This window comes from Talpa europaea (assembly GCF_964194135.1).
Source record: "Talpa europaea genome assembly, chromosome: 12".
NCBI classification, from domain to species: domain Eukaryota; kingdom Metazoa; phylum Chordata; class Mammalia; order Eulipotyphla; family Talpidae; genus Talpa; species Talpa europaea.
The window spans coordinates 15,592,954-15,619,143 of record NC_140079.1 but is presented as its reverse complement, the minus strand read 5'-3'; the positions used below and the strand labels follow the sequence as shown (position 1 = coordinate 15,619,143).

The window sequence follows — 26,190 nt, the reverse complement described above, 5'->3', positions numbered from 1 at the left end:
CCTAAGATACAAGCTGTTCCTCTGTCATCTAGCTTCTGCTTTGCATGTGCAGCCAGTGTTTCTGCTCCACACCAACCATATTCAAACAGAGCATTTCTTTGGATCCTGTAAATGACTTCGTTACACTAAAGCTTCTCTCTAATGTAGAGTTCACCAAAACTGCAGTAAGACATAGAGGGGAGAGGTTTGCATCTTGTTCCCCAGAAAAAGATACTGAAAAGCAGGGAATCTGATTTCTCTTCTCTATGACCATCCTAATATGGACATGTGGGGAAGAGCTGATTCTGCCCCACTCATTTTCTCTCCCCTTCCCATCTCCTCCCACCTCCTTCTCTTTCCTTTTGCTCCAACTCATTTAGCCATGTTCAATCATCTCTTCTTTGCTATACAGAGTAATTCAGTCTTGAAGGAATTTCCACTTCAAAATGTCATGCTTGGTGACCAGCAAAGTCAAAGTTACCTGTCCCACCTCCCCACCTAGTTAATGCAGCCAACTTTCTTGATGGGCACTATATATATATATATATATATATTTTTTTTTTTTTGTAACATCATCATATTCCTTTGGTTCATCAACTACCTCCTCCAACAGAGAGACTGGTGAAATAATTTTTGTGCTTCTCATAATTGTGGTACATGCTATATCTGAGCAAATACTGAGTTAGGGACAGAACATCTGGGGGCATTCGCCTCCCACTTCAGAGTCAGGGAAGGAAGAATCATTATTCCTCATTAAATGAGTAGCAAAAGTGTAAAAGGGTGGGGGTATCAGTTGTTGGTTATGAGAGGGAAGAAGTAAGTGGCTCACAATGGAGGACCAAAATCTCAGAGGTGACAAGTGGCCAAAAATAGATGGATCAAGATGTGGTATATATACACAATGGAATACTACACAGTGATCAAAAAAGATAAACTCATGCCATTTTCAGCAATATGGACGGAGCTAGAAGGAATTATGCTCAGCAAAATAAGCCAGAAGGAAAATGAAAAATATCAGATGGTTTCACTTATAGGAGGAATACATGGAAACCAAATAAGACATCAAGGGAAAAAAATAACAATACAATACACAACAAAACAAAAACAGACAATTATAATCAGAGACATCCTGCAGGGAAGGAGGAAGGACAGGGATCAGAGGGAGGGAGGGAGGAGCATAGAAGACTGAGGTGATGGCTCATGGGTGCATTGGTGAAGGAAACTCTATGGGGACTACTACTCTCTGGGTGGGTGGGGGAGCAAATATTGTTTACAAACGAACAATGGGGCCTCCCCTGGTGGCGCAGGCTGTTGAGCACAGCGCTGTGAAGCTGTCCGCAGCCTCTGCAGCACAGGTTTCATCCCGGCTGGGCGGGGAGCGTCCCACATGGCGCGACAGACCTCTCCTGTCTTGCCTGCTGCTCCCCTCAGCAGTGTATTTTGTCAGTCTGCCTGTTCTGTTCCCCGCACCATCTCTGATGAATCCTCTTACCCTCCCGCGCATCTGGCCTGTACCCCAGTTCTTGTATAAATAAATAAATAAATCTTTAAAAAAATAAAATAAAAATGAACAATGATGTAAAAAATATATAAATTAATAAATTTTAAACAAACAAACAAAAAAAGTGGACCAAAAAAACAAAATCTCAGAGGCAAATTACAGGATAAGAACAGACTGTGAGAACAGACATTTCCCTCTGACACAAACCCCTCTCTTGTCTTCTCTCCTAGGACACTCATCATGTGCTCAAAGGTGATTTTGCAAAGAGTGCTGATGCTGCTGTTCTTAATAGGTTCATGGATTGTTTTTCTAACTTATCAAAAATCCACAAAGGTAGAGATTTTTTTTTTTCATTTTGGAAGAGTTTTGTCCATTTTGACTCGAAACTTCCAGTTTTGAGTGGCCTGTCTCAAGTCAGTCCCTAATGCTCCATCCTTCCTGCTTTCCCTCTTGTCACTCCAACTCTGCTCTTTCTTCTCCCCTTCTTCACTTTGTTTTCTCAGATGGATTGTGGACACACTATTTCCATTTTCTACATTTCATTCATCCTCAACCCATTCTCATCAGGATTCCATCTCTAATGCACCACCCCAACACCTCTGCCATGACCCTGGTAAAGGCACCACTAACTTTCTCACCACTAAATCCCAGTATATATATGGCCTGACCTTGTAAAACAGTTTTCATTTTGCCTTTTCGTCTATAATTTCATTTTTTCCCTCACCTCCGTGTCCTATATCCTTAACCCTTTCTCCTTCTCCACTTTTTACATGATGAATTTTTCCATTACACTACCTCTACTGAAGTCAAATTTGGTAGATTTTCTTACCTCAATTATCTGTTTTACCTAGAGTTTCCTATGTATTTGCTTAAAACTACAAAGGTGTTTCTTATAATTTTTTAAATGTCCTTCCTTACTGCTTTCCTCATAAGTTTTTTTTTAATTTTGCATATTTTGCTTTCTTCCTTTTGTATTATTTAGATTAGCTAGTAATTACCTGTTTTGTTAATTTTTTACAAGAGAGTTTTATATTTAGTCTATTTTTCTATTTTGAATACATTGATTTTGCTTTTACTTTTCTATCAATTACCTACTCTTGCTTTTGATGTATTTATTTTTTTTATTTTTAGTTCTATTGAATTCATTTTTCCTACACACACACACGCACACACACACATGCACGCATGCACAAACACACACATAGGAATATGTACCAATACCTCCCGGGATGCCTGAAACTGTGGCCAGTACCAAACCATAGAGGTGCTGTTTTATCCTATACATACCTGTAATAAAGTGTAACTTATGAATTTTACAGATTAAACATGGAATACCACATAGTAATAAAATCCAACACTGTAACAATGAACTGTGAGGAATATGGGAAAGTTAAAAGTTACCTAAATGTGCTCTAAATCTCTCAAAACATCTTATGGTATGCAGAATTTTCAGAGTGTGCTGGATCATAAGAAACTGAAACCATATAAGTAAAACTGCATAATGGGGGACTACTGAACATATATGTGCACATACACAGTGCTAAATATGTTTAATGCTATAAATTTCATATGACATTTGTGTGAGCTGTATCTCATACATTCTGGCATGTGTTAACTATGTCATTTTCACAACACCCTATCATTTCACTTTGAATGTTTCTTTGACTAAAGATTTATTTAGAAACTATTTTTTTCAAACTTGAGGTAGAACAGTGTTTTGAGGTTTAAATGAATTTCCTTAAATATCTGCATTAAAATCAAACCATGGTGGTTTTATTATTATTTCTATGAGTAGTTGTTAAGGTTTTAGTTCTAAAATATAAACAACATTTGTACAACTTTCATATATTTCTTGAAAAAGAAGATGTATTCTCTATTATAGGAAGTCAGTGTTCATTATGTATCTTCAAGAGCCACTGCACTGACTGAGCTATTTAGGTCTTTCATAAACTTACTATTTTGGACCACTAGTTATGTCTTAGACATATGATGTCTTTCTTTACTTTTATAGTTAAGAATTTCTCCACATATCCTTAAAAGTCCTATAGTTTCTACTTTGTAAATATACTGCTTAATAAATGTGATGGATGTATAAAATTAATCATTTGTGAATTAATTATCCAGAACTTTAAAATTACTTTCAAGGAAAATTAATGATTAAGATTGTTATAGTTTTTAACTCAGATATTTTAAAAATGTACTAAAAAGAGATTTCAAAATTCCCCCATCAAGATCCATGCTTACCTCCTATTTTATTTGCTGGCTGCTATTATTGGAATATATATATATTATTGGAATATTATTGGAATATATACATTGGGGAACATATATATATAATTTATATGATTCAGTTGATCTGGGCTAAAGCTTGAGATTCAAATTTTTAGAAAAGACTGCAGATACTTCCAACTACAACCAATGGAATAATCACTGAATTTGAGAAGCTATATTGCACGTCTAGTGTTGAAAGTATAGGAAGGAAACTCTGAAGTTGTGATTTCTAAGTTAGAAGTAAAGTTTAGGGCATTGGGGGGAAATGTGTAGTTTAAAAACAACCCAGGATGAAGGAAATAGTATCAAAACAAGGGGGATGGGAATTTTATGGGGACTATAACCAAGATGCAAATGCACAGATGGTGCAAAAATGAAAAATAATGTAAAAAATATATAAAATTAAACTTAAAAAAAAAAAACCCAGGATGAGAAAGACATTTTCTTCAACAGCAAGAGCTGAAAGAAAGGAAGTTCAACTCTTGAAGATGAAAAGAGTTCCTCTAAAACAGAGTGCAAGAGAAGGAACAAGAGAGCAAGCAGGAACAAGAGGAGCAGCAGGAACAAGAGAGTAAAATAAATGACAAAACTTGAAGCCTATCAAGTAGGGACTTAACCTTAAGAGATATGGATGGGAAGCAATGGAAGAAGCTTAGCCAGGGAAGAGACAGGAATGGAAATTTGCTTCAGAAGGACTGAAATTAGTTACAAGGAGGAAAATTAATTGGAAAATAAGCAGATCTAAAGACAGTCTTCATCCTTGAAATGACTACTGTACTCCAAGAGATAAATAATGGTAGCTTGAACTACAATACATTTGGGGCAGAAGAGACTAAAAGCATAAGAAAAAGACACTCAAGACACATAGCAGAAATTAGTGATACCTGAATATCAAATATATTAAAAAAGGAAAAGTAAATGTACCAGAATCAATTTATTACTCAAGTATTATATCTCAATTCCATATTTTTGAATTCAATATATTTATCAATAACTACTCTGGCATTCTGTAAAATATTGAGGCTAAAGGAAAAATGTTTAAATAAATTGGCTGAGTTTAAATAATACTGGCAATGATAATAAGTAAATAAATATCCAAACTCAAAAAATAAAATTGACTTGACAGGTTCATGTGATCGTACCTCCCACTGCTTGTCATTTCAGGTTTCCTGGGCTCTGAACTTGGGCATCTCCGCTCATCCCTCATGCCCAACCCTACCACTGAGCACTCCGAAGTCACCGACAGAGACTGAGCTGAGAATAAAGGGGATCCTGGAGAAACTAGACCGGCTGATGCCACCCAGACCCTTCACCCACCTGAACGCCACCACCAGCGCCGCACACAGCACAGTCACCATCCTCAACCCCCGAGACTCTTACTGCAGGGGTGATCACCTGGACGTCCTGCTGGAGGCAAGGGACCACCTGGGGCGCAGGAAAGACTATGGTGGGGACTTCCTGAGGGCCCGCATGTCCTCTCGTGCCCTCAAGGCCGGCGCCTCAGGAAAGGTGACAGATTTCAACAACGGCACCTACCTGGTCAGCTTCACCCTGTTCTGGGAGGGCCGGGTCTCCCTGTCTCTCCTGCTCATCCACCCCAGCGAAGGGGTGTCAGCTCTCTGGAGGGCAAGAAACCAAGGCTATGACAAGATTATTTTCAATGGTAAATTTTTTAATGGCACCACCCATGTCTTCAGTGAATGTGGCTTCACTCTAAACTCAAGCACTGAGCTCTGCATGTACCTGGATACTACAGATGAAAAACCCTTTTACTGTGTGAAACCTCCATATTTTCCCTGTGAAGCTCTTACTCATATGACCACCAGGAATCGAGACCTTTCTTATCTTACTGACAAGGAAAAAACGCTTTTTCACAGGTAAGCATCTGGGAGGGGTGCCCCATGAACTATAGTGTCCATCTCAATTACTATTGAGAAGACCCTTCAGATGCCTCTTCTACCAAGGTCTGGTCAGGTGTGTGGTGTCTCCATGCGCCCCCATTCATGACTCCCACTGACACGGCTGACTGTTTTATGGGAATGTTCATGCAAAAGGTCTACACAAGGTAGAACTCTAAAATATGTGCCTGTACCTCCCTATTCTTAGACCCAGTCATGTCATTTTCTTTACTACACATCTAAGTTTTATAAAATGTATTCTTTTTTGCAGGGGGCCCCAATATCAGTATTGATTTTTTCTATTATTTCTTTATATTTATTTTACATCATTGTTCAATTTTGTAGTTTGCTTTCTCATCTCAGATGTAGCTGCATAAAATTCTCAACACCAAGTCACTCATTAACCATCGCGGTAGTCTCTTGTGCTCCTCCCATCCCTGTTTTAATCCCTCTCCCTCACCATCCCTTGCTGAATGTCTCTGATTTATCTTTTGCTTGCTACTTACGTCTTTTTTTCCTCTGACCCCTTACTTGGTTCCCCTATATTCCTCCTATAAATGAAACCATCTGATATTTTTCTTTTTCCTTCTGACTTATCTCACTAAGCATAATCCTCTACAGCTCCATTAATGTTGCTGCAAATGGCATGATTTTATCTTTTTTGATTGCTGAGTAGTATTCTATTGTGTGTATTTACCACATCTTCTTGATCCAGTCAATTGTTTTTGGGCATTTAGGTTTTTTCCATATTTTAGCTATTACAATAAGATGAATTTTATGGGAAAGTATCATTCTGTGTTGCACAAAAAAAAAATATTCCTTGAGAAGTGTGCAAAACATCCGTACCATATTTCTACACCATATTCATACACTGTACATCCTTTCTTTTAAATATTGCTTATGGCTCTACCATTTTTCTCTATAGCTAGTGTTGTTATGTGAGCTGACATCATCATCATCTCATCTAGATTACCTGTAAGAGATCCCCACCTGCTAATCACCTTCTCTAATCCATACCTACTCTGTTGCCTGAGAGGTTGTTCCAAAAAGCCAACTTCTTTGGTCATTGCCATTTGACCTCAAGATCATATACTCCTTAGTGCATACTGCTCAGGTTGGAGGAGTCCTTCCTATTTCCCAGAGAGTGATTCGGTGACTCCTAGAAGATCCACATACTAATGTGTGTGCGTATGTATCCCATCGTCATGGCTGTATCAATATTGCCTTTCTCTCCTTGTTCACAAACTGCTCCTCATGTCTTGGTCTCCCAGTTCTCAACTAAGGTAGAAAATACTTTATGGCTTAAAATGAACTGTGATGGGGCCTCCCCTGTGGCGCAGCGGTTGAGTGCGGGGTTGCGAAGCTGCCCGCAGCCTCTGCAAGCACCAGTTCAATCCCCGGCTGCCGGAGGAGGGTCCCACATGGCGCACAGACCTCTCCTGCCTCCCACTGCTCCCCTGAGCAGTGTACTTCGGTCCTTCTGCCTGCTCTGCTCCCTGCTCTGGCTCTGGTGAATTCTCTCACCCTCCCGCGCTTCTGACTGTACCCAGTGCTTGCATAAATAAATAAATAAATAAATAAATAAATAAATAAATAAATAAATCTTTAAAAAAAAAAAGAGTGACTGTATGTCACCACAACTCCTAGAACCTGCTGGAAAATTCCTAAATCCACCTATCAGTTCTAGATACCTTTGCTCATTTGTTAATTTTCTATAGTCTTGGGGGCTCTGTCCATTACCCGTCCCCTTTCCATTCTACTAGTATCCATTTTTTCCTTGAGGATTTGATTTTCTTAAATTTGGTAACAAAGAAGAATCCTAGATTCTCAACAACCTCTTTGCTAGCCGTTTCCAAAGTCAAGCGTACAGTGTCTCCCTCTTACTCTCTTAAAAAATATATGCTAAGAAAAATAGTCACTACCAGTATGGGAAAACAATATGTATTCCAGAATCTTACTTAGTTAATCAAGTTTTTGTCTCCTGATCCGTAGTCTGTGAATTCCTACAGAAAGAGGAAAAAGCACAGTTAGGTTTTGGTATTTTCCCCTTCTGATGTCTGATAGTGTAGGTCAACAAATCGCTTCCTACCTGCTAACCATCTCTATACCTAATCCCAGAAAGGATGAACATGTGCTAATCCCTTTCCTTCTTTGGACTGAAACTGAAGATTCAACATATCAGAGAATGGGATGCCAAGTGTATCTGTTTACCTGGCACCTGGGTCCCCAGTCCTTCTGCCTGGCACGTGATTAGCAGGACTGAAATGAAGAACAAGAGAAAAGGAAGAAGAGTGTCAGGTAGTCTTTTCTCAACTAGAGGAAAAAATGTAATGGTCTGAACACTACTTCCTGTTGGCCACTTGATAGATTTAGTGAGACAGCAGTGGATCAAGCAATTGCACTGTCTTCCAGCATAAAGCTAACAATCATTGGAATGCAACTTTCTAGTGGAAACTGAAGGTAAACATTGCAGGATTCATGGATAAATTATTAGGAATCTTGTCATAAGAGGTCTTTCTGCCATGCTAAGGAGACATAACTCCTTAGATAATGGAAGAGGAGATGGAATTAAAAATTAATGCTGTTGCATTTGCAGATGGAAAGACTTTTCTGGAAGTAATGTTGACAGCATGATCAATTCAAGTCTCAGAGCATCCAAGACAAATACATGAACTTGAATGAATGATGCAGAAGCAGCAAGAGATGAGAACTTGCAAGTTATAAATACTTTCAATCTAAAATTTCAGACCACACTGGTTGTGTGTGGTATGTGAGGAGAACTTCCTTGGACTGGAAATACATTTGGAGAACAGATAGTCTTCCAGAATCCTCATTTATATACAATACCCTTCATAAACAAAATTTACAACAATCAAATATTCAGTTGTAAAAAAAGTATCCTTCCTTCACCAATAGACATTTTCTATTATCTGTATTGTAGGGAGAAATATCAAACTAATTTATTGCCCTATTTTTTGAAGGTCCAACGTGGGAGTTGAAATAATAAAACATCTTAAACACATTGATGTCTCTCAATGTAACAGTAAGTAGCTCTATCCTATGGTAGGTGGTGTTTGATGCCTGGCTTGGAAATTTTAAGAAATGAGGAATATATAGTATTATCCTAGCAGAGGAATATACCAGAATATATCAGAGGAATATATCAGTATTATCCTAGCCATCATCATTTTCCAGGAGTACAGTTCCTAGAAGATATGCTCCGTCTGTGACAACCCTCTGATCACTCAAACAAAAGCCTCTTGACAGGTCTAAGCATCTAGCTATCCAGACAGGCCCAGCTCTATTTCTGAATCTAGGGAGAGGGTGCTTAGGCTCAAGTATCTATGTTATTTACTCTATCTGCAAATCCCCTAGGTGAAACTAGAATTCAACAGCTTTAATTACTCACAGAATTATTTAAAGATTCTTCTTTTGAATGCAAAACTCAAACTCAAACTTATTTTTAAAACAACCAAAAGATCCATACCAGAATATTTTAGAAATACATATGAAAATAGGACAATCTAACTTACTGCCTTACTAAGCATAGACTTGTCTAGGTAAGCCATAGCAGAAAAATAAGAATGTGGGATACCAACATGTTCCTTTATAAATATATACTATATATACTATATATATAAAATATATACTATTATATATTATATACTATATATTGTACGTAGTAGTATCATATATATTATATATTGAATATTGTATATATTATATGGTATTATATATTATATGCTATATATCATATATACTATATGCTATATTGTATATAATATATAGTATATATATTATATATATATAGACAGGAAAGATGTTACAAACAGAGCTTGAAATCATTTTCTTGAATCAATCTGTCTCTTTGAAATCCAAGATAAGTGACACCAGAAACACCTACTAAGAACTGTATTGGGTCCTTGGGCATTTCATTCCCACCCCAGCTATTGTAGCCCCAGTGACATTTCTAACAGCATCAAGAATTAATATTACATTCTAATATTTAGTTGATGCACTTAACAATTTTGATGAAGTTTCCATTTTGCTAAATGCTCTTTAGTAGCAGACAAAAATTTCCTTATGAAAGAGTAACATTTACAAGATCTGAACATTAAAATTGATTTCTATAAGCCTGATTTTACCAACATTTATTATGAGATTTACTTGAAGTGATGACCTAGTTTCTAATATTCATTCATCCAGCAAATGTTTATTAAGGTGCTGTTAGATATTAGGCATTATAGGAAAATGGAGAAAAATGAATATTCAGCAATTTTACACTTTTTCCAATCAAAGTGACAGAAAACTAAAAATTATTATCAAAACTAAAAGTCACAAATACTTGGAGATTAAATAGCATGCTAGTGAATAGTCAATGGATCAAAGAACAAATCAAAACATAAATCATAAATTACTTTGACACAAACAAAAGTGGAAATACTACATACTGAAGTTTATGGGATGCTGCAAAAGCAATTCTACAAGGAAAGTTCATAACAATAAATTCTTACCTCAAGAAGTAAAAAAAAAACTCACATAAAAAACTTAACTTTACATCTTAAGAAACAAGGAAAAGAGGGCCTCCCCTGGTGGCACAGGCTGTTGCGTGCTGTGCTGTGAAGCTATCCGCAGCCTCTGCAGCGCTGGTTCCATTAGGGCCAGCTGACGAGGGTCCCACATGGCACAGCAGACCTCTCCTATCTCGCCCACTGCTCCCCTCAGTAGTGTATTTCCTCAGTCTGCCTGTTCTGCTCCCCCCTCTGGCTCTGGTAAATCCTCTCAACCTCCCACGCATTGGCCTGTACCCTGGTTCTTATATAAATAAATTAATTAATTTTAAAAAAAGAAGGAAAAGAAATCACAATAGAATGGAATGAAAAAGAGACTAGAAACAATATAGAAAAGATCAAAATAAACAAAATTTACAAGCCTTCACATAAACTCAACAGAAACAAAAAAGAGAGTGAGAACTTAAGTCAATAAAATATGAATGAGAGAGGACATGTTATAGCTGATTCCACAGAAACATCTTAAGAGAATATCATATACCAAGAATCCGGACTATCTCAAAAAAATAGATAAATTCTTAGAGATATACAACCTTCCAAGACTGAATTGGGAAAAAACAGAATCTCTGAACACATCAATTACTACTTATGAGATTTACTCAATGATCAAAAACCTCCCCCCAAAATAAAAGGAAACTCCAAGAAGAGATAAAGGCGCTATGATCCTTGACATAACTCTTGGCAATATTTATTTATTTATATTTATTTTTTAAATTTATTTATTTATCCATACAAGCACTGGGTACAGTCAGAAGTGCAGGAGGTGAGAGAATTCACCAGGCCAGAGCGGGGAGCAGAACAGGCAGACTGATGAAATACACTGCTGAGGGGAGCAGCGGGTGCGGCAGGAGAGGTCTGTTGCGTGGTGTGGAACCCTCACCTGGTGGCCGGGGATCGAACCGGTGCTGCAGAGGCCGCGGGCAGCTTCGCAGCCCAGCACTCAACCGCTGCACCACCAGGGGAGGCCCTTGGCAATATTTTTTTAATCTTACACCAAAACCAAAAGCATATGAGCAAAAAATGAACAAGTGAGATACATAATATAAAAAAAAAAGTAACCGCTTGCCTTCCTCTTGAATTTCTTCCCTTCCAAGAAATGTCTTATCAGAGGAATATATCAGTATTTCCTAGCAATCATTGTTTTCCAGAGCACATTCTAGTAGATGTGCTCTGTCTGTGACAACCCTCTGATCACTCAAGCAAAAGCCTCTTGACAGGTCTAAGCATCTAGCTATCCAGACAGACCTAGCTCTATGTCTGAATCTAGGGGGAGGTAATGGTAATGGTAAGAGGTAATATAATGATAAGAGGTGAAGAGCTGTGTTAGACCATGAGTTTTAATTCATATAATAAGAATAGCAACTTGATTATAGTGATGGAATCCTAAGTGTAGGCACATGTTCAAACTCAGTAAACTATAAACATTAAATATGAGCAGGTATACCAATACTTCAATGAGACATAAAAAAAGAATATAGTTAAATTAAGCATTACCTTGCACCATCACCACCCCACAAAAAGAGACTATCAAACAGTAATATAGAAAGGACTGGAAAACTGAAACCTTGCAGCATCTTATTAACCTTGGACTGATCCCTCCAGGACTATTATATAAGGGATAATTTCCTTAAATTTTAAAATCATTATTATTTGCTTCCTATAAAATACAGAATAAAATTATCATTGCTGATGTACTGATGTCACAAAACCTAAATAGAAAGGGAAGACTAGAGGTGGGGATTTGGCATCATGACTGACAAGTGACATGAGCAAGTGATGGTCTTCCTTATGCCGCAGTGGAACATTGGGTGCATGCCACCTGTGATGCATTGGGAAGGCGGACATGTGCCAACAGAGCCTGCACTCCTCATCATTATTGCTGGAAGTTTTCAGACGATTGCTTTGTGCTAACTGCTGTGTGCCAATTTTAGAAACTTCCTATTAAAAATGTTACTTCAATATAGGAGGACTATAGGGGAAGCAAACAAGATATCTGGGGGGGGGGAATAATAACAGTACAAAACACAAAACACAACAAAACGAAAACAGACAATTATAAATCAGAGACATCCTGCAGGGGAGGAAGCGGGAGAGGAATCAGAGGGAGGGAGGGAGGAGCAGAGGGGACTGGGTGATGGTGCACGGGTGCATTGGTGAAGGAAATTCTATGGGGACTACACCTGGGTGGGAGGGAAGCAAACATTATTTAAAAATGAACAATGATGGAAAAAATAAAGAGAAGGAAGGAAGGAAGGAAGGAAGATTAAAAGAAAAATTTAAAAACAATGTCGCTTCAAGCTAGGTATTTAATATTCTTCATATTTTTAATAAATATTTTATTTTATATAATCCCTACATCATTATTCATTTTTGCATAATGTATGCATTTTCATTTTGGTTATATTCCCCATACAGTTCCCACCCCCTTTTTCTGACCCTAATCCCTCTTCTCCTCCCCCCGCCCCCACTGTATATATCTCTGGTCTATAATTGCTTGTTGATTTTGATTTTTACTTTATTGCAATTAGTCTTTTTCCTGGTCTCTTATCTAGGTTTTCTAGATTCCTTCTATGAGTGAGACCATCCGGTATTTTTCTTTTTCTTTCTGGCTTATTTCGTTGAGCATGACCCTTCCAGCTTCCTCCATGTTGCTGCAAATTGCATGAGTTTATCTTTTTTTGATTGCTGAGTAATATTCCATTGTGTATATATACCACATCTTCTTTATGTTGACAGATTATATTGTTAGGCCTCTTTTACAAAATGAAAAAATATATATATTTTAATTTTGGAAAAACAAGCTTATTTCTTCTTTAATGGAACAAAGAGCTGATTTGATGCAAGGACACCAAGGGATAGGCCACTGGTATTCAGGTTAGAGGCAAATTCCTACATCACCAGGGAATCAGTCGGGCAAGAGAGAAATGATGGAACATCAAGACTTAGCTGATGGCCAGATTTGGCAGAAATTCACTAGGAGGACTCAGATTGACTCAAAATATCTCAAAAGAAAGAACAGAAGTACCTAAAACAAAGTTGAGGATCAAAGTAGAGTACTAGGAAGGGTAGCGATCAGGAAACAGGAGTGAGAGAGAGAGACCAAGGGAAGACAGGACAAAGAAGACTGGATCTTTAACTTAACCACTAAACTCACCACAAGTATCTCTATTGCCAGGAAGTGAAAAGATAAAAGAAAAATGCCATGTTGGAATGGAGAGTCCTGTCCCTGCTGGTTATACTTTACAAGAAAAGTGGGTAACAACATTTTGCAACCAGACTCAGTTTGATACAGCAAAGAAAATTGACTGCTTGAAAGGAAAACTCATTTACCTGCTGGGAGACTCGACTCTGCGTCAGTGGATCGTGTACTTACCCAATGTTGTTAAATGTATGTAATGAGATTATATTCTTTTAGAAATTGAGGCTGAATTTGACATACTTTCAATGACATCTCTATCCTGTCACTTTGACTGTTTTGATTCTTACTTCATTTAACTTTAAAAGATATGAGTCTTTTAATCTACAATATATTGAATTTACTTTTTCATAAGAAATTCCAATGAATTCCTCTTTATAAATTCCAATACCTGGGCCTCCCTGGTGGCGCAAGTGGTTAAGACACAACCTATGCAAACTATCCACAGCCACTGCAGCAGCACAAGTTTGATCCCCGGCCAAGGAGGCGACCCACATAATGCAGCAGACCTCTCCTGACTCACCTGCTGCTCCCCTCAGCAGTGTATTTCAGTAAACGTGCCTCTTCTGCTCTCCAATCTGTCTCTGGTGAATCTTCTCACCCTCCATACCTCTGGTCTATACCCCAGTTCTTGTATGCATTAATAAGTAAATCTTTAAAAAATATTCCAATTACTACTGTACATTTTGATTGATATTTCACACACTGTAATAACAGGCACTCTACCCTAGAGGTAGGACTAAACCACACAAAAATAATACAGATGGGTGAGAATTTCAAATGATTGAGTATTCTTATGAAAAATGTTAATCCTTACCTTCTCATTAAAAGATTTCTTTTTTTCATCAGCACTAAAATTTTTTGATCTTCATGGAACTGGAGTATTTAAGAAACATTTGCTTCTGGATGCAGAAAGACACATTCAGATTCAGTGGAAAAAACACAGCTATCCTTTTGTGACTGTTCAACTCTACTCTGTGAAGGATGAGGCTTATATTCCTCAGGAAATTGACCAGATACCAGGTGACAAAAATACAGCCATTGTCATCACGATTGGCCAGCACTTCAGACCCTTCCCCATTGAAATTTTCATTCGAAGGGTCATCAATATCCGAAAGGCGATTGAACGACTGCTTCTAAGAAGCCCAGCCACTAAAGTGATCATTAAGACAGAAAATATAAGGGAGATGCACATAGAGCCAGAGAGGTTTGGAGATTCCCTGGGTTACATTCAACATCTTACCATGAAGGACATTTTCAAAGATCTCAAAGTGGGAGTCATTGATGCCTGGGACATGACCATTGCATGGGACAGCAAAATTATCCACCCACCTGATCCTGTCATTGAAAATCAGATTAATATGTTCTTAAACTATATTTGCTAAAGCATAATATGCCAAATCTCCAGGGAAATATTCATAAGTAGCTCCATTTTTATTGTCAGAGAAGTTTTACTTATTTTATTTTTTAAAAGATTTGTTTATTTATGCATATAAGAACTGGGGTACAGGCCAGAGGTGTGGAGGCTGAGAGGATTCACCAGAGACAGAGTCAAGTTTCCCATACAAATATCAAAATGAAGGTGCTTTGGAGATAAAAGAGGACAGTTAAGTATAGGAGCAATGTCTGGAATAGTTTCAATCAGAAGTCATTGGGGTCCACCCACTATGGAAAGCTGTCTGGAGGTTCCTCAGTCTACTAAAAATGGAACTACCATATGACCATAGATCCTAGGGATCTACCAAAGGACACAAAGACAGTGATTCAAAAGACCACCTGTACCCCTATGTGTATTGCAGCACTATTTACAATAGGTAAAACCTGGAATCAGCCTGAATGCCCCAAAATAGATGACTGGATCAAGAAGATGTGGTATATATACTCAATGGAATAATATTCAGCAATCAAAAAAGATAAACTCATGCCATTCGCAGCAACGTGGATGGAGCTAGAAGGAATTATGCTCAGTGAAATTAGCCAAAAGGAAAAAGAAAAATATCGGATGGTTTCACTTCTAGCAGGAATATAGGGGAACCAAATAAGACATCAGTGTAAAAAAAAATAACAGTACAAAACACAACAAAACAAAAACAGACAATTATAAATCAGAGACATCCTGCAGGGGAGGAGGTGGAGAGGGATGAGAGGGAGGGAGGGAGGAGCCCAGGGGACTGTGGTGTGGTGCACGGGTGCCTTGGGGAAGGAAATTCTATGGGGACTCAATCTGAGGGCGTGGGGGGAAGCAAATATTGTCAAAAAATTAAAAAATTATAAATGTTAAAATAAAGAATAAACAAATAAATAAAAGCAAAATAATAAAATAATAAAAATAAATAATAAATACAAATAAAAATAATTAAAAATAATAAAGTGATTATTGATATATAGGTATTAAAAAAATAAAGGTAGGAGTTTTCTTCTTAGAATACTCCATGTGCTTCCTTGGCTATCTGGGTATAAAGCAGAGCAGCAATCCACTGTTACCCGGGTGGTGGACTGAGCCAGTCCTAAGGATTTTATGCCTCGGCAGACCCTGGAGGAGCAAGGTTGATGTTCCCGAGACAGCCGTTTGCCCCTGCCCCTGGTCTCAAAGCTTCTCAGAGGTGTTGATGCAGCACTTGGTAAGGGAGAGGGCAGCACAGTGAAGATGGTACCAACCAGCTGATACATCCAACCTAAAGGTTTATACCAGAGTGTAGAATGTGTGGGTTCCATCACTGCATCCTAACAGGGTACAGCTGGCCTCCCAGGAGGTTCGAGGCTTCCAGGTACTTAAACACCTTGTGATTCCAGGCCCTAATTGCCCTGATATTGTTCAGCATCACTCTAATCCACAGTCTGTCTCTCCTCCTGGCATTCATGTGAGAAGAGAACTCTCAGCAGGAGAGCTGCAGGAGAGAAGCCCCAGTGGCGTGACTGGGGGATCTGCCAGGGCAGTGTCAGAACCCATATGTGGTCCTGCATGCCACTTTGGTGCCAGCTCCTTCCCTGCCCAGCACTCCTTTTCCTTCCGTTCCTGCTCCCCAACTCTGGGTTTTCTGTTCACCTCCTTCCTTCCTTAAGAGAGATGCCTTCCATGAGAAAGCACAGGATGACCCCAGCACTGTCCTTGGAACATTTATATTCACCCCTAGTTCCTAGCATGGGGTGAGGTACATAGTAGCACCCGGTTACTATTTATCAAACGAATGAAGCCGCATCTCTATAAATCCAAACAAAGCATGAGAGATGGGATACATACAAAAAGAACACTGCACATTAATAACTAATCAAGTGGGCAAATCATCTGTAAACCAAGAGGAGGAAGAAATAATATAAAACATGAGTGACAGGGAGGAGAGGAATAAGTCCCTTCATCTAGGAAGGGGTCACGGATAAAATTCTGTGTTTACAGTGAGAATAACTGCTGACATTTCTTTACACCTGCTACTTTGTGGGTAAGGAGGGAGGGGCATGGAGCCTAGTTTACAAAGTAGGGAAGGAAGAAATCATCTATGAATCAAGTAGCCTGAGTCTTCCAGGGTACTAATTACCTTGTCTTCTATTCCCCTCCTTTTTGATCCTGCAATGTAGTATATGCTGAGAACCTAAAAGGTCCCAACGAAGAAAGAAGCCCTTGGAGCAACCGTCAGGAAAAGGAGGTTCTGTTCCAAGAATCATACATTCAAGCAGTACTTATTTACTCAACTATTGAGATGGGGTGTGTAAACAAGGTCCCAATGCTAAACAAGGTCCTGTCTGCAAAGAAGGGTATGTAAGAGGGAATACTGGTAAGTATCAAGCTCCTGCAGGATGTGTGCTGTGAAAGGGTCCTGGCGGAGAAACAGAGTCAGCTGCCCCAGAGTTGAGCCTTCAGAGAAAGCTTCCCAGAGAAAGTGAGATCTCAACCTAAGGGAGATTCGAGGACATCAGACGAGGGCCAGGAGCGCCACCTAGAGGGAAGGAAGGGAGAAGAGGGTTCCCGAAGAAACAGCCCCAGACCCCCCCTAGTGTGACCTCCTGTTTACAAATGGGATGACTCATAAAATATTGCTGGCATTTATGTTAGGATGAATTGTGCAAACCATTTGTACAATTGTCAGTGTTCCATGAAGGTTAGAAAGAAAAGGTTTCCTCAATTTAGTCAATAGCATTTCACTGAGAATTCAGTCTATCCCTGGTCAGACCGAGAACCTAGCATTCAATTGCCCAGGGATGTGTTTTCGGTGGGAAGGTTATTCTAATAGGGAAAAAGTTAATATTCCCTCAGTTCACCCATAACTTTGTAACCTGAGGCTGGTGACAAAATTAAACCTATTTTGTGTCAGTTTGTGTCCCCAGGATAAGACAGATTCTAACATATTTGTCAAACAAATGGATAATTATTGACTACATTTTAAAGAAGTATCACGGTTTCTGAAATGTCTACAAGTTTTGTTTTTTTTTTTTAATGCCAGTCTCCTCCCCGTGTGACTTAGCTGGATGTTGGGGGATGAGAGTGACTATGGAATGGAAAATCTCTTTCCAAACAAAATAGATGCAAGATACCCTGAGCTGCAAAGAACAGGAGGACTGTGCTGTACGAGTTTCACCTGCTCAGCCTCTGCACCATCTCCAAGGGCTGTAGTCATATCAAGGAATGCACGCACGCACGCACGCATTGCCTGCCTTTGAATCTTGACTCCTACAGCTATTAATTATCTGACCATAGACAAATTCCTTAACACATCCCTGCTTCATTTTCTAATTTACAAAGTGGAAGTAAGATAGGACCTACCTTAAAGACTTGTTTTCCTGTATTCACTGAGTACTTAGATTCCTGGCTAAGTCTTCATCGTCTCCAAAAATATTCTTCATTACCCTGAAAGAATTCAAATCCCACATACAAACTAATTCAAACCTGTCCAGTCATTTGTCTTTCTAATTACCGTTGACCTTCACTTCTGAGCTATTTTGACAACCCACCTGGAGGGCCACCCCCTGGTCATCACTCTAGTGACATCCCACCCTCAATTATTGCCTTTTAGTCGTCTGTGTTTCTTAGATTCTCACTCTCATTAAAAGACACTGAGTTCACTCACTAATTCAGGAAACGAAAATGTACGGAATGCCTTTTATGTCTCAGGCACTGCCTCCCTGTTTCTTCCATTCTCCTTCAACTTGTAAGACTCCTCCTAGCCCCAATTTCCCTTTCTTCCTCCTACCCCAGGCTCAGCAGTTACTTCACTACATTCTCCCCTAAACTCTCAAATTCATTGAACACATATTTTCTATTTGAAGTCTCAGTTTCCTCAAAGGAAAGCATATCTTAATTCTTTTTTTCAATAATTTTTAAAAGATTTATTTATGCATACAAGAGCTGGGGTGCAGGCCAGAAATGCAGCACCAGAGACAGAGTGGGGAGCAGAACAGGTAGATGTACTAAAATACACTGCTGAAGGGAGCAGCAGGTGAGACAGGAGAGGTCTGCTGTGCTGTGTGTGTTACCTCCCTGGCTGGGGGATCGAATTTGTGCTGCAGTAGCTAAGGATTGCATCATAGAACTTAACACAACACCTTGCACCACCAGGGAAGTCCAGCATGTCTTAATTCTTAATTTGCCTCTTGGACAATTTCAGTCTTCTGAAGCTTAAAATGATAGGGATATTGTTCCACTAGATACTGTACATTACTGGAGGTTACAAATTAATTTGCATTCTTACCTCAGAACACATAGCAAATAAACCTCTGGTTATTTACAGATTCAACCACTTTTTCCCTAAATCCAACTATTACATCAAACTAAGGGGATAGAGTTCCTATGAGGTATTCTTTTAAAAATGTAGACCAATTACAGCTAAACAAAAGTGGCAAAATCTTGCAAGCAGAATATGACAGTTTCTGAATCCATACAACTATAGCACTCATCTAAAGCAAAGCAAAACTTTGGAAATTATGATTGGAAAATAAAATACAAATATTATAAGCTGTGACAATGTAGAAATGTTGTAAGTAAAATTTGGAGGACAGGCAAGATTTCCTGTAGGATGGTATTAAAAGATACTTTTTTAGAGCTAATAAGTAATATATGCTTATATATTCATATATATAAACAGATGTGTGAAAAATATGTTTGCTTTAATAAACAAGTTATATATAACCAATATATATAACATATCACATACTATATATAATTATATATAATACATACTAGATATTATAATATAGTATTGGTATACTGTACTATAGTATACATACACACACTATATATACTACATTGTATACACACTATATATACTATATCATATATACACCAGATAACACATATGCTATGCATAACTATAATATACTATATATAACATATATAATTTATTTATTAAAATACATTTTTTAAAAAAAGGGTAAACACAAATGTAAGTAATTTAATAAATAAACATTGTGGAGTGTATGGGGAATATGAAAATAAAATTTATTATTTAAAAAAAAAACTGAAGGTGCTGGGGGTTGAGGGGTGTACTTGAGGATGGGAGAGGAACCACCTCAGGCAACATGGTCTGTGCCCCCTTTCATTACACATGGAGCAAAAAAATCTCTTTTCTTAGATCCTTTTTAAACTGGTAAAAAGATCTCAAATACCCGCTGGTGGTTAATAAATGCCCCATATTTAGAATCAACTTGAGATCCCAGGTCTTCAGAAAATGTCTACCCAGACACTGGTGTCACTGAGGATGTTTATGTAGCGCAACAGACGAAAGCATAACATTCTCAAAAACCGAAAGACTTCTATTTATTGGTCCCTGGTAACACTGGGATGAGAAACAGGAAGCTTGTGATATGTCCGGGAAACACCCAGCAGCAGAGGATGTGGCCATATAAAACCACCAACTGTCTTTGCTTCATTGAATCTGCAGGTGTATGTGCCAGCAAGCTCATTCCAAGTGACAGTCACCTCAGATAGACAAGCACAAGCATCTTCACAGGCAAGACAGACAAGATTTCCACGGCCACAAGAGTCAGTTAAGAGCTCACAGGGACTTGGTTACCACCCAGGAGAAGTCATTAAAATGGTGAGTAAACACAACTATGGAGTCTCTGTCCCTCTCTCTCTAATCTTTTTTTTACATTTAAAAATAAGTACTTTTAATACTTTAATAATAAAATGATAGTAAATAGTAAAGTGCTATAAAGAAAATAAAGCAGAGTAATAGGCTTGAGAATGTTTGGCAGAGGTAGGTGGAATCCACCTTTAGAAGCCTGGTAGGAGAGCCTGTCTGAGTCAGCTGGATATAGGGGCGTCAGCCACAAGCAGATATGTGGGGCTCCTCCTCAGAGTCCCATCAGTACAAAGGTGCTGAGTCTGGAACACATTAAACAAGTTCAAGGGTGGAGAGGACGAGAGTAAAGGGGAGAGGGTCTCAGAATAAAGGGAGGCTGGTAAAGTGGGCATCTTATGGTGGTGAAGTGTGAGGCTTTGAATCACTTTGAAAGGTGGTTGGAAGCCTTTGTGGTCTTTTAAGCAAATGATGTAACAATGTGTGTTTAATATAGAAATTAAATTTAAAATTTGGGGCTGCTCTGCTCAAAAGTGAATACAAAAAAGGTAAGGATTATCTAGGAAAGCAATTAAGAGTCAACCTAAACCTCATCCAGAGGCCAGCATCTACAACTGTATCTGATTGACGTGGCCAGGGAGAGGAATTGGAATGGGAATTAAGAAAGGTTTTACTCACTTAAATAAAGCATTTGGCTGTGTGTTGTTTTTTTTTAACACTTCTACTTGTTTAAAAATATAAACAAACAAACAAAAATAAGAACAAATTCCCTGTATGTATTGTGTATTTAATTCAGAGTAGTTAAATTTTAAGAACTGGTTTGATCATATGTATACACATTTCCGTATGATATAAGAATTGAGTTTTTGGGCCTCCCCTGGTGACGCAGCGGTTGAGCACTGGGCTGCGAGGTTGCCCACAGCCTCTGCAGCACCGGTTCCTTCCCTGGCCGCAGGCGAGGGTCCCACAAAAAAAAAAAAAAAAAAAGAATTGAGTTTTCATAAACCTTATACTATTTACTACTGCTTACCAATACACATTCACAGTAACTTTGTTGCTTGCAGCAAAGTCCTTTCAGTCACACAAATGTACCACAAAAAAAAAAAAAAAAAAAGTGAATACAAGCCAAGATTCGGAGGCTGAGCTGTCACACTGAGGAGAAATGCTCATGGCTGGAACCAGCCAAGTATCTGTTGAGAAGGTGAGGAGAGGAAGGCTATCCCAGGCACACGTTTGACTCGGAACTGTTAAAAAATGCTGTCCTTCAGAGACTAGAATGGCCCCATACTCTCCTGCGTGCTTGGGGGCTTGGTTCACTTTGTCCTTTTTTTATTATAATATTTTATTTCATATAATTCTTGCATCATTTTTCATCTTTGCACAGTGTATGCATTTTCATTTTGGTTATATTCCCTAAACAATTGCACACCCCCCCCCTTATTTTGACCCTAGTCCTTCCTCTCCCCGCTCCTACCTGCCCCACCCCAGTGTGTCTCTGGTTTATAGTTGCTTGTTGATTTTGATTTTTACTTTATATTAATTACTCTTTTTCCTGGTCCCTTATTTAGGTTTTCTAAATTCCTGCTATGAGTGAGATCATCCCGTATTTTTCTTTTTCTTTCACTGAGCATGATCCCTTCTAGCTCCATCCATGTTGCTGCAAACTGCATGTGTTTATCTCTTTTGATTGCTGAGTAATATTCCATTGTGTATATGGACCACATCTTCTTGATCCAGTCATCTATTTTTGGGCATTTGGGTTGTTTCCAAAGCTTAGCTATTGTAAGCAGTGCTGCTATAAACATAGGGGTGCAGGTGCTCTTTGGAACGGATGTTTCTGTGTCCTTTGGGTAAATACCTAGGAGTGGAAAGTCTGGATCATATGGAAGCTCTATGTTTAGTAGGTCAAGAAATCTCCACACAGCTCTTCATAGTGGCTGGACCAGTTTGCACTCCCACCAGCAGTGCAGGAGAGTTCCTTTTTCTCCACAACCTCACCAACATTTGTTGTTGCTAGTTTTTTTAATATGTGCCATTCTCACTGGTGTGAGATGGAATCTCATTGTAGTTTTGATTTGCATTTCCCTGATTACAAGTGATGTTGAACACTTTTTCATATGCTTGTTGGCCATTTACATTTTCTCTCCGGATAAGTTTCTTTGTAGCTTTTCTGCCCATTTTTTGACTGGATTATTTTCTTTGTTTTTGTTGAGTCTCATCAGTTCTTTGCAGATTTTTGTGATCAGTCCTTTATCATTAGTGTTGTGTGCAAAAATGTTCTCCCAGTCGGTGGGGTTTCTCTTTGTTTTGGTTATTGTCTCTTTTGCTGTGCAGAAGCTCTTTTATTTGATGTAGTCCCAGCTGTTTATCTTTGCCTTCACTATCACTGCTTTGCGTGATGTGTCTATAAAGATGTCTTTGAAGTTCATGTCATATAGTGTTTCACCTATATTTTCTTCTATGTATTTTGTGGTTTCAGGTCTTATGTCTAGTTCTTTAATCCATTTTGAGTTGGTTTTTGTGCATGGTGTGAAGTTGTAGTTAAGCTTCATTCTTTTGCATGTAGTGACCCAGATTTCCCAGCACCATTTATTGAACAAACTTTCTTTGCTCCAGTGCATATTCTTCGCTCCTTTGTCAAAGACTAGTTGACCATAAATCTGTGGGTTTATTTCTGGATTTTCTATTTGGTTCTATTGGTCCGTGTATCTGTTCTTGTCCCAAAACCATGCAGTTTTGATGATTATGGCTTTGTAGTATAGTTCTCTCTCTAATCGTGCCTGTGGGTTGTGCAGGAGGGGAAAGTAAAGTAAAAGGGGTTAGAAAGACTACCTCTGTCAAGATCATCTGTTGAGTAAGAGAAAGAGCAGAAAGGGGAAAAGTTCAGAAGAAAATTGTGAGAAACATACAGAAGATGACAGTGAAAGTCTCTCCTCCTGACAGGACAGGCTGTATTTTATCATGTCCAGACATGAACATTAGGCTTTTCCAATAAACTACTAGTAAAATTACTCTGTGCTCCATGGAAGCAGCAAGTATACAGTTACTCAGGGAACATCTAGAAGTCTCAAAAATGCCTGCTGACAACCAACAGCATTTCTCTGCCTGTTCCATGGGTGACATGGTTTGGGTGGAAAAACCATTGATAGGTACAGGTGTTCAGGATATGGAAGGGATAGGTGAGGTCTAGAGTAATTCTGGAAAGGTTACTGTAGAGATGGGTCCTGGCTAGAAGAGGATGACTGTGGAGTTTGGGCTGGTGAGACAGCCATTCTGGGATGACAGAGGACGTTTCACTAGGACAGAGAAGCCAGGAAGAGTTTTGCATTTCTGCCTTTGAATATGTGCTATGTTTATATTGCCTTTTGTGTGTTTGTTTTTATCTTACAGAAACAATTTTGAAAAAATAAGATATACAAATGGTATGTTACAAACTTTAAAAAAAGGATTTTGAAAAAGATCTATAATGACTTACTTGCTTTGCACCAGTTTTAAGTGTCCTGCATGTTGGATGTAAATCTAATAAGTTGCTTCTAATGGTTGCATAAAGCCCCATATCACACACCCACGACTATTTCTGAACATTTTATAGCAATATATATTAAGTGCATTTAATTACTATGAAACACTGACTGACACACTTGCAAAAGTACAATAGTGTCTGTCATTCTTTACATGATCAAGACATCTGACATGACATACCCAACTTGGCTTGTTTGTACTTAGGCATGGGTACACACTATTCAAGAACTATAACAAAAAATAATCTGCCGCTGTATTGCTCCCCAAGTGGTTATATTCATCTGTACTCTCAACAAAAATGCAACTTAGTTATATATGAAAATAAAATAGGTTTTATGAGTTTGTTGAATTTAAGTCAAAAAGGAAGGGCAGTTTAGCTCGAAAAAAATCTATCAACATAATTTATCACATTTAAAGATAAAGAAGAAAACCATATAATCACATCAACATATCAGAAAAAGTCCTTGACAATAATTCAATGTCCACTAATGAGAAAACAATTTTTAAAATAAGACTTCCTCAATCTAACAGGAAAAAAATCTATATCTATATCAAATCTATATCAAATATCATACATTTAATTAATCACAGTGAGATATTGAGACCAAGTCAAAGCTTCCCCTATGGTGACTTCACCTTACCTTTGATTTGGACACAGGCTTATGTTTGAACGGTAGGAAGGTAACAGAGAATAGTCGATAAGCCATGGGGAGGGGTGGACAGAAGTGCTGGGAACTTTCTGGGGTAATAGAATATTCCTATTAATTCTACATTGCCATATATATTGGCTAATATTCATAAAGCTGTGCACTTAAAATACAGGTATCCTTATTGCATATATGATATACAGCTGTATATATCACATATGCAATAATATATATATAATAACAACAGAGTTTAAAATACAAAAAAGCTACACTATTCCTAGTCAGTAAACTCAACAATGCCAGTACCAGGTAGCAAAACTGTAATGGGACATGGACTACAAATTGGTGAAATACTGACAGCAGATGCAGACATGTTGGACTACATGAACAGCAACAACAACAAAATATCCCAAATGCAGTCACTCAAATGACAAAGAGGTTTATTTCACTTTATGTCACCCCAGAAGCCAGGCATCCACCCTGGAAGCTCTGGCATCCTCTGCCAATAATCTCAAGCTGGAGTTGAGTAACAACTCCCCAAAATGGGCCAGTAAGGCAATCAATTACATTCTGAAAACCAATTATGTTTTGTTTTCTTTAAATAACTTTACATGAACTTGCATCATCTCATCACTTATGAATAGTGAGGATAAAGCATGGATCATTAACAGTACCTGTGACTCAGACACCAGTTGAAAACATGGATTGTTTCATATCACAATATAATTAACACATAATCTTATATTTAATACATAATCTTATAGTTAATACATATCACTCATACTTAACACTACTTGAAAAATATTTTCAAAAATATTATACCTGGGCCTCCCCAGTGGCGCAGTGGTTGAGCACTGGGTTGCGAAGCTGCCCGCAGCCTCTGCAGCGCTGGTTCAATCCCCGGCTGCTCCCTGGCCACCAGAGGAGGGTCCCACAAGGCGCGCAGACCTCTCCTGCCGCCCACTGCTCCCCTCAGCAGTGTACTTTGGTCCTTCTGCCTGCTCTGCTCCCCGCTCTGGCTCTGGTGAATTCTCTCACCCTCCTGTGCTTCTGACTGTACCTAGTGCATGTACAAACAAACAAACGAACAAACAAACAAATAAATAAATAAATAAATAAAAATACATGCCTCTTTAAAAAAAAAAATTATACCTGCCTGCTAAATCCTGTTCCTTAGTGTACTAACAAAAATAAAAATGCTATGCAACTATATAACAAGTTAGGTTATTTAAAATTTGATATTTGATAATTATACTGAGATAATTGCATTTTATAATAATTCCATATACTATTAATATAAGGGACTATGGTGATAGTGCACGGGTGAATTTGTGGTGGGAATTTCACAGGAAATCATGCATTGTACAAAAATGAAGGATGATGTTTATATATATATATGTATATATATAATCTTTTAAATGTTTTCTGGAGAAGAGGTTCAAGGGCCTCCCTCATAGCCTAGGGGTTAAGTCTCACTGCTATCACTGCTACAGCATGAGTTCAATCCCCAGGCAGGGAGCTAACCCACATATGGTGTAGCAGACCTCTCCTGTCTTGCCCGTTACTCCCCTTAGCAGGGTATTTCAGTAAATCTG

General features: G+C 38.4%; 1 protein-coding gene across 1 annotated transcript; it reads left to right on the top strand.

Moving 5' to 3' along the window:
• Nucleotides 1-4,990: 4,990 nt before the first annotated feature.
• LOC311181073 (NXPE family member 1-like) lies at nucleotides 4,991-14,801 on the top strand (the record flags this gene model as incomplete). Its single annotated transcript, XM_084249255.1, has 4 exons — nucleotides 4,991-5,628; nucleotides 8,631-8,692; nucleotides 13,396-13,608; nucleotides 14,266-14,801. The coding sequence occupies exons 1-4, from the start codon at nucleotides 5,045-5,047 to the stop codon at nucleotides 14,799-14,801; spliced, it is 1,395 nt and encodes a 464-aa protein (XP_084105381.1). The 5' UTR covers nucleotides 4,991-5,044.
• Nucleotides 14,802-26,190: the final 11,389 nt, after the last annotated feature.